The sequence below is a fragment of the Macrobrachium rosenbergii genome, chromosome 55, assembly GCF_040412425.1.
Source record: "Macrobrachium rosenbergii isolate ZJJX-2024 chromosome 55, ASM4041242v1, whole genome shotgun sequence".
Taxonomy (NCBI): domain Eukaryota; kingdom Metazoa; phylum Arthropoda; class Malacostraca; order Decapoda; family Palaemonidae; genus Macrobrachium; species Macrobrachium rosenbergii.
This window is the reverse complement of record NC_089795.1, coordinates 66,320,163-66,330,162: the sequence shown is the minus strand read 5'-3', so window position 1 is coordinate 66,330,162 and position 10,000 is coordinate 66,320,163. Positions and strand designations below refer to the sequence as shown.

The 10,000-nt window shown below is 35.5% G+C and overlaps 2 protein-coding genes across 2 annotated transcripts in view; one reads left to right on the top strand and one right to left on the bottom strand.

The window, feature by feature from the left end:
• The window catches only part of LOC136835369 (broad-complex core protein isoforms 1/2/3/4/5-like), a 946,407-nt gene that overhangs the window by 896,823 nt on the left and 39,584 nt on the right, over nucleotides 1-10,000 (bottom strand). The window lies entirely within an intron of this gene.
• LOC136835372 (gamma-aminobutyric acid receptor subunit alpha-2) overlaps nucleotides 1-10,000 on the top strand; it is a 233,899-nt gene that overhangs the window by 202,199 nt on the left and 21,700 nt on the right. Inside the window, exons 6-7 of the mRNA XM_067098832.1 lie at nucleotides 3,734-3,816; nucleotides 4,319-4,456. Coding sequence (XP_066954933.1) covers nucleotides 3,734-3,816; nucleotides 4,319-4,456 — 221 coding nt within the window. The remainder of the gene's footprint in view (nucleotides 1-3,733; nucleotides 3,817-4,318; nucleotides 4,457-10,000) is intronic.

Below are 10,000 nucleotides of genomic sequence, written 5' to 3'. Positions count from 1 at the left end.
AATATTAGGATAAGTTTCCTCCGCAAAAGTCTCCGCCTATCGAGCTCAAAGGAGTTGCTTTAATAGAGAGAAAAGACGCAGGTGGCAAAGTAATGATAAAATCTTCGGATGTAGGCGCAAAGAGATCTTATTATGATGACGGGTTCACATCTTTTTGAGGCGCCCACATTCATATTCAATCAAATTCGACGACCATTTGAATTGCTAAAAAAACGGGAAAATTAATTGAAAATGACGAATGTGACGAAAATGTTGAAAATACAGAATTCCTATTACCTGGTTTCCTGAAATATATATATATATATATATAATAAATATATATATATATATATATATATATATATATATATATATATATATATATATAATCTAGTCTAGTCAAGTTTGAGCTTTCAAGAAAAAAAAATTGCGAGTCTAATCGTTCAAAAGTACGAATGGTTCCCAAGCAGAACAAGAAAACTGCCTAATTAGGACAAAGACAAAAAGGAATGCACAATAGTTGCAGGATAGGTGATGATTTTCTTTTCCGATCTCCAGAAAAATAATCTCAATTCCCAAGACCTGTCAATATCTTACCGTTGAATTATAACAGAATTAATATAAGTTAATTAAAAAACGAACGCAGATAAGAAACACCGGAAGAGTCAGATAACGCAACAGTAGAAATTATAATGTTGTGCTAACACTTCCGTGTTCAACTATGTCAAGTGGCTTTTGCTAAAAGATTATAGTTATCATACAAAAAAGAAGCAATTGTTAAAGCTCTTCCCACCTTCTCGTAGCCTATCCTCCTGCTGCTAATCGTATCTTTTAAAGTCTCTCGTGTGTGTTGTAGTAATTCTTCACATGGAAACGAAAAAGTTTTCACTGAAAATCCCTTAGCAACCGAGTTCTTCATTTACTGGAATCTAACTTTCCGCTTCGCTCTCATCCTGATGAGGTAACGCGTGGTTTACAGTAAATTGGCCACTCTAAATGGTTCTCTCTTCTCTGCTTATTCTCCTAAAAATTCCTGTATTCTTAATCCTATCATCTCATTTTTATATTGTAGTCGAGGTGGTTCTAGTTTCCTTATGGAACTAGCATCTAGGCTTTGATACCTTTTCAAGTTCATTTTTCATTCGTGAAGTTATTCTTCCCTATTTCTAATAAAACTTAGATCATTTGGAATTTTAGTTAGGTCTTACTTTCTTAAACACCTGAGTCGAACTCCATCAGGTGTGTCTTCCTTGCTTTTATGATATTTGGACATTCATTCTCCTTTCACAATACCTACAGCATTTCTAAGGGGCCAAATTTCTAACGTAACCTATTAATGCTCATTTCATGTGTTTCTCCTAATTTAACTCCTTACATAACCCTTTCCGTGAGGATTCTCGGGGTATTCTTGTTCCACCCAAATTTCCTTATTTTTACCAATGACACTCTCCTTTTAACTCCTTTTTTAATGTTTCTGCAAATTACTAAACCCTTCACATTTCTTCCTTCTGTTGCAATCGCCCTCTGAGAATCGCACTTACGCTTTAATGGTCCCTTCTTCATCTGTGAGTTCTAACGTCGATGGTGAATGTGAGATGCATTCAAAAAAATTCAATTTTTTTGTTTACTCTCCCATACAAATTGCTTATCCTGTTTGGAGTAAATAAATATGCTGTCTCAGAAACTGAGAGCTCCTTGTGATTCCAAGCTGTCTTGGTAAGATCACATACTAAAATGTCCAAACCAGCTTTTGAGAACACTGGTGACCAGTTAAAAATCATAATTTTTTCTTCAGGCCCAATTATTCAGGAATTATACCCTTTTTAGTTCCACTGGAATACTGTTCTAATGGGGCAATGCTTCTTTTGTTCCATTCTTTACGAAACCAAATTAAAATGCATTGTCTTAATATCACCGACTCCCACCCTTATCTCGAAGATTCTTTTTCTCTCCATTAACACGAGGTCTTTCACTCTCTTTTTTTAAAGTACTATTTAGGTCAAAGTTCTGCTATACTAAGTCCTACATCATCTCAAGCAATATCTTAATACCAGCCAATTTCCATTTTCATTTCACTCACCTAATGGAGCTCAGCAGTTCTCGTATGGCTTTAGTTTGATTATCCCCCCCCCCACCCACTGCCAAATTTGGAATTCTCTCGATGCTTCTTATAATGGGCCAGCTTGCAAGAGGCAAGACAATTGCTTTCTAAAGAGAGAGGTCCTACTTTTACCTTCTCTCTGCTACTTTTTCTGTTTCCAAAAGGCTTGGTCTTCATCAGGACATAACTTACATTCCTAGAAATTCTAGAAAATCAGTTTATATATATAATATATATATATATATATATATATATATATATATATATATATATATATATATTATATATATATATATATCAAAATTAATAAGCCCTTACGACAACCTTTACGCCAGTGGGTTTCTTGTATCTTCATACCACAGTTAAAAGTTATGTTTACCATTGAAATGTACGGCCTCTAATTTCCAAGGTCATAATCATCACTGTCAACTATGATAGGCCCTTCTGCTACATCCACTTGACGAAGCTGAGGACAGATCCGAACACGCACAAAACCACCACCACATTAAAAATGGAATGGTCCACATTTTTTAGCTGGATTTATAACACTTCTTGCTGACACGATGAACACTTCATAAAAGGGAATGTTATTATTTAAAGTCATAGGTTAAGACATGAACAATATGAGTGGTAAGATAAACTAATAATGCAGAGAATAAGTAAAATATTTTTTAGTTGGGATCACTCATTAAATAAAGAATATACTAACGATTTGGAAGGGAAAAAAAGTTTTTCGACATATTAATATAAATACTAAAAGTGAAAAAAAAATTGAGTTTACAAGCACTGCGAATGACAAGATTTCGAGTTTACCTTTAGGAAGCCCACTACTGGTTGCGAAAATAGTAACCCAAGCTCTCATCCTTAATCAAAAAAGCAAGGCCGAAAATATCGCTAACTAGTTGAACAAGCTTCTGCAAAAATCGAATAACCTAATTAAAGAAAAAGAGTCGAGCTACGTAGACTATAGCAAAGGATAAAGAAGATATATGGAACCCAACATACAAATATGGTTGTGAAATACCAGAAAAATTAAGGCAAAGGTACAGCATGACACTTTAGAGAAACATCATTGTGTCAAATCTAAGCACTTTAGCGTCCCCAAACCTAGAAACAAAAATATTCTAAAGTTTTACAATAACAGATAAGAAACATCCTTGGTATTAAGTGAGGGTAACAAAATTCCGCAAAATAACAAGCCCACACTAACTCGAGAGACACTGACACTAAAGGTGACAATGTTAGCTCCTTTCTGATTCATACGATGTTGATGCTCGTTCAGTTGCAACGACTTACAACGTTTCTTGAAAACGGCGTAACCCTAGTTTTTCCATTTCTCCACTGTCGTTTACCTGGTTATTTTGATTTTTATAAATATCGTAGCACACTTTTTTCTTTCGTGTAAGAATTACTTACAAAGTTAACGGCTTTTTAGCCGTGTTCTAAACGAAATATACACATTTCATTAAACACACACGTTATAATATATATATATATATATATATATATATATATATATATATATATATATATATATATATATACATATATACATATACACATTCCAGTATCGAAAAACTATCCATTTCATTACATGATAAAGCGATACCTCTAAACAAAACTTAAATCTCCTTTATTTTCCCTTCTTTCCAGACTGACAATCAAAGCTAAGTGTCCAATGGTCCTACGTAACTTCCCTATGGATAAACAATCCTGCCCCCTGGTTATTAGCAGCTGTAAGTCCCTCAATCTTATAAAAAGTAGTTGTTTGAAATGTACATCGAGTATAATACAAATTAGCTGGCACAATTATTAATCTTCAAAATTATACGATGCTACCTATACGATTTTTTCTAATTTTTTGAAAAATATGTCTCCAAGATGCTTGAGACTGATGAATAAAAACAGGTCACAGTACTAGAATATGATTTTGTGAAGGTAATTTTAATAATAGACAAAGAAAATGAAATTTTAACAGGTTCGAATATAACTGCCTAAAGAAGAGTAATTGCATGCCTGTATTAATTCAATTCACTTTCATTAGTGCATCCAGGAGTACATCTGTAATCAAACTCGTACACAGTAATATACATATGGGAAAACAGAAACACAATCAGGCCTAACAGTGTTCTTGAAATGTCAACCAAAAATCAGGCTTATTTCAGTTTTATCTAACCGCCTTTAATCCCTTCCTCTGGTTTCCTTTCATGTGATATGACGACGTCGGGTCATTGGCAGACGGATACACAGAAAAGGACGTCAAATACATCTGGGATAAGAAACTCGTCTCCTTCACACCTGGTATGGGACTCAGCCAGTTCGACATCCTCAACACCAAATGCACAAATTACTCCGTCAGGTGGCGCACGGGAAGAGGTGAGTAGGGTAACCTGGACAAGTCTGTTGGTTTTTCCATTCTAATTTCCAAACGTGTTTCTGCATTTCATTAATTCCTATCACCTATGTAGCCAAAGAGGAGACCAAAGATTGAAAATTTGCCAGCGTCTTACACAGCCATCACCAATGTTCGGAAACATTCATAATTCTTCCGTGACCCTGTATATTCCTTACTTTTAAAATGTTGTTATGCTTTCATACCCATTACTAAAACATTCCTGGTACTGAAAGTGGGGATATTAAAAATATTACTTCCACTGATACCACCAGTATGAGTATAAACATAATTTTAAAAAACAAAAATTGAACGCGCTTATGTTAAAATGCACTAAAAAGTGAAAAAAAAAAAAATTTTTTTTTAGATACTCCTGGTGTCTCAAAAAATTATTTTGTACTTTTTAGTACATTTTAATAAAAGAGTGATAAAAAAATTTATTTTATACCTTTTAGTTTTGACAGAAATTGTAACCGATTTATGATTGTAGGTAACAAAACTGATATCCTGTCGAGCTAAAGAAGGTTTGAAAAATCCGTAGAGTTATTACCTTATTCTACTAAGACAAAGAAAGCATGAAAAATCCGAAATTTCATACAAATCCTGAGATACTGGGAAAGGTCACAATAGGGTCACTAGAGGTCACTGCTGACCTACTGATCATGTTAGGTTGTAGTGTCACCAGGATTGAGTAACATGCAAAATTTCAAGTCCATCGGACGAAGGGAACAGGTCGAAAATTGAGTTACAAGCTTTGACCCAAACAGACAGATAGACAGCCACAGAAGTCAAGTTAAATGAAAGCATGTAAAAAGAAACTTTGCTCTGTTATGCATGTCCAGATCACAAAATACACGTTAATGTCATTTAAAACTAATTCAGTGCCAAAGTAAAAGCTATAAAATTTGCTAGTTGACTAGAGGTTTTTTTTTTTTTTTGCATGGCACATAATAAAATTGTACATTGCGAATTGCCTACAGTATTTAATCCTTCTCGTATTTATTTTCTCCCTACCCTTTCCTTTTCTCCATCTGTGACTACCTTCAATCTCCTCTCGCCCTACCCCTCAAAAAAAGCAGATGTGATGATAAACCTTCAGGATGCATCATCCTTTCATTAAGCCTAATTCTGAATCTCACTTAGCTATGTCTAATACTATTAACGTGAACCTATAAGTAGCAGTGAAAATTGGGTCACTTCAATTATGCCAGGACAAAGTTCCTCCATGTCTGTGCATAATTCCCATTATTGTTGAGAGTTCGACAACTTCAAAAGTAAGCCCATCATCTTCATAAGAATTCTGTGCTTGTGGCAAACTGTGGCACGACTCGTGAAGGGCATAGGTAAAGCTCCCTCTAAGAAGCTGGGTGTGACCTTGGGCAACATGTAAACTGTGAACCTTCTTCAAATCTGGTGCGTTTCTCCGCACACCACTATTGGTCAAAGTTGAACTGCTACAAAAGTTTTCTGTCGAAACTTCCAGCATGAAATCATAAATTTGTAAGTCACTCAGTTTCAACAAAGCTCATAATACAAACGCAAGACAAGTAAATGTAAAATAAAACATTTCTACAAAATAACAGAATGGGAAAAATTTATCTGTAAATTCTGGAAACAAACAATTATAACCACTCACATTGCCTGGCTTGTAATCTTCCCTTTGCTAGTAAATATCTTTGTTATTTACCTGTTCATTCCTAAGTTTACTTTCTTCTTAATGATTGAACTCATTAATTTACTCATTTGATCATGCCCCATTTTCGTTCTAGGGCCAAGTTGTTCAGTGATGCTTCCCCTAACACACTTGTTATCTCTCATTACACTATAAGCTCCTCGATTTTGAATCTCCACTACGAGTATATCATGTCATCTGGATTAAAGATTTTCCAGTTTCTACATTATCTTTTGCTTATGCTACCGTTAACTCAATTCTTCAAGGTGCTCCTTTTATCAGTGTGTTGCTTCCACCGCACTGATACCTACCACACAACGAAAATTCCTGGCAGACTAACATGAATTTTTCAATTACATTTTTAATGAAGTATTGCTGTTTTAGTGACCAAAATCCTAATCTCCGAGTAGCTAATGCCATAGAAGGTTTAGCGATGATTATCTAAACACACTGTCCCCTATTCTATCAAACCTTTGCCTTCCAATTCTTGGATTAAACATTTTTGACTGAATGATTGATTTATGGAATTCAGGCTGTCAAGCCAAGCACTTTTAGCCATTCTGCAAGATGAACAGATCCAGAAAATAAAGGAGAGAAAGTACAAGGATCTAAAGGTGGATCAGGGAGAAACCCGACAGTGGCCCAAAAAACTAACTTAGAGGTGTTGGATAGCATGACTGAAAAAAGGATCCGGGAACAGATGTAAAGTAAAGGGAAAAAGGTGGATGCAGCAAGGTCCCGAAGGGGCACTGCAAACATACTTTTGTAATGCATACAGATCCGGTGCACTCCCCACCTGGGTTTAAACATTTTTGCTCTAATCCTTCGGGCCAGCCCTAGGAGAGCTGTTAATCAGCTCAGAGGTCTGGTTAACCTAAGATATACTTAACTTTTTCCATAAGAATCCAGTTCAGAGAAAACAGCCTATGCACCAGTCACTCCTAGCCTAAACCTAGACTGCACCTCGCGGAGACCACATACTTCTAATGCTCCTGATTATAATACTATATTTATACTAATCCCTACTTGTAAGGTTCAAAGAATTCTTGTACACCTGCAAAAATGGCAAGTTATCTACACTAAGACTGGGTTTATACAAAATTTTTCAGTCTGCAGCTGAACTGGCTCCTGTATGTTTTGCTTAAAGGTTAACTCTGGACTTCTTTCAAAAATAAGCATTGGTTCACTCATCCTAATAAATGGACCCTCATCTAATCCTTCCAACGACTGCCATGCCAATTCAACTCTTATTAATCCACAAGACTAAAAATTTCGGAATATATTTCTAGCTCCCGTTAGAAACATACACAAATAAATCTATCAACATGGATAAATGGATAATTATACATAAAAACGAGCATTGTTTTATGGTCTGTTGGAAAAAGTATACAGACTATCTACACAGGCAAAGACAACAACAAATAGCAATACGGTTGGATGCTGTTCATCCCTCTTTTCAACGGGATTTGGGTGAAAGGAGAGAGATCGTTTGTGGAGTGGGCGACCCTTCAACAATTAGCTGTCAGCATTCTGACCCTTAACAGGATGTGTGTCACGAACTACTTGAAGGCGCGATTATTGTATAGTCTTTCTCTACCACAGGAGAGACAGAGACAGAGAGAGACAGAGAAAGAGAGAGAGAGAGAGAGATTCAAGTTTTAAAGGGGCAAAACCCTTACTAATATGACATTTAAAAAAAATCTGATCAACAGTCGCTCTCAAATTATTAAAAACTTAGAAAAATTACATGTTAGAGCTAACATTTATATCCAGAGCACCTGAAAGGAAATAACTTATGTTACGCACAAAACGTACTCTGAAATCCAGTGCCATAAAATAGTATAACTGCATCAAATACCATCGCGTATTAATTATTTGCTAACAGCATCGAGTCACTGATAAATGGGAAGTAACCTACCTATAAGCATTCAAAAATAAATATTTCCCTGTACACATTCCGGAAGAAAGGATAGTCTATCATTACAGATGCCAAAGTTTTTACTACTAAAGAATACAAAAGTAGTAGTACATCACGACAGTTAACACGTACCTTCACTTACAGTAAAAAATGCTAAAATAAACAATTAAAACGGGTTAGGCTGCCTGCCCAATACTATTCAACCTAATATAAAACAGTATAGGTATTACTACTGCCTAATTGTGATGACTATTAAATAATAAAAAAAAATAGCTACCTTCAATAGTCATAAAAGTGATTGATTGATAATCTTTTTGGTTTTCATTACATGACAAAACACGAAAACATAAAATCAAACACCGAAAATAAATATATGCTAAATAAACAGCACTTCGTAAAAATGCGCGATACGCTCGTACTCCATGACTAACACGGTTCAACTTCTGTCGTAATAAAAGACCTCTTTAAAAAATTAATATAATCTGTTAATACAAAATCCCTAATGAAATTGATTGAAAACTAGCAATAAAAATAAGATAACTTGTTAATAATATGGCCGGTTATAAAACTCACAAATATCCTCGAAACCAGGTTCAATTACCTCTAACTCCCCATTCTAAAAAACCGGCGGCATTGCGTGGGAGAAGCATTACACAGACCTAGCGATGAAACATTAAAATCACCGTTACTCCTGATTTTTTTACTCAGGAAAACGGTGACAAAGCGTACACCAAAAACTGATCAAATAAACGCTGTCCAGGAAAAGAAGACAATAATGCTTCTGTGCAGTAAGAGGTTCTATTTACTGCCCTGATATGGAAACTTCGTTCGTACCTCGCAACATGAATTTCCATTCTCTGTTAAACGACGATCATTATACGAAAGAAATTTTTCTCACGTGTTGACGAGTTTTGTGAATGTACATACAACACTTACAGCATTCCAAAAAAATACGTTATACTTGGCACAGTAACTACTATACAATTAATTTCATCAAACTAAAATCTTCCCCCCAAAAATATGAAATTAGGTATCACTGCTACCTAAACAAAGGCCAGTGAGATGGAAAACAAGTATCATTTTATAGTCCAGCCCGAAGAAAGCAAGCAAAAGAAAATGGAAGGAAGAAAGGGGTTAGTTTCCAGATGACAGAATATATAAACGCCGTCAGCCTTCTTTGCCAGTATTATATAACACTTTTTCGCTACTGAAATTTACGGCCCATGCTCATATAACTTAAACTCCTTAAATCTTGACAAATCCACCTCAAACTCTAACCGAACCTTCTTTGTCCATATTACATCCTTTGCACAACTCATCAAAACCCATCCAAAGCTCCCTGATATATCCTGTGGATGGAAAGACTGACAAACAACCATATGCAATTGTTGGAATTGCTGGCAAAGGTACATGTGTACTGTACAGTAACGTACCACAGATAACAAACTTAATTCTAGCCCCCAATAATTCTTTATTCATCCAAGCACGAGCTCGAGGGAGAGTTAAACAACTCGTATGGGAGCCATGAAGATCACACGACCTGGTTACCCTATACATAACATTCCTCTTTGGTCGATAAACCCTGTATGATGAATACCTAACAATATATTGATGAATGAGAAAAACTGACGAAAAACTCACAGAACCAATCATCCTCATCATCGTCATCAACACAGTTTAATCCTTAATCGGGGTTTCTGTTTTTAACGAGCCTTTTTCTATGTGTTTCTACAAACACTGAAATCATTTCATGTTTTGGCAGATGTTTCACGGACGGATACCCACCCATCCTGACTCCAACCCTCCCTATTTATCCTGGCTTGTGAAAGATACAAAGTTTAATCTTTCCATAATCTGATTTAGTTTTATTCATTAGCAAAAATTCTCAAAAGCACTCTTCCGGGATGAATTTTCAGACAAGCTTAGTAATACCTACTT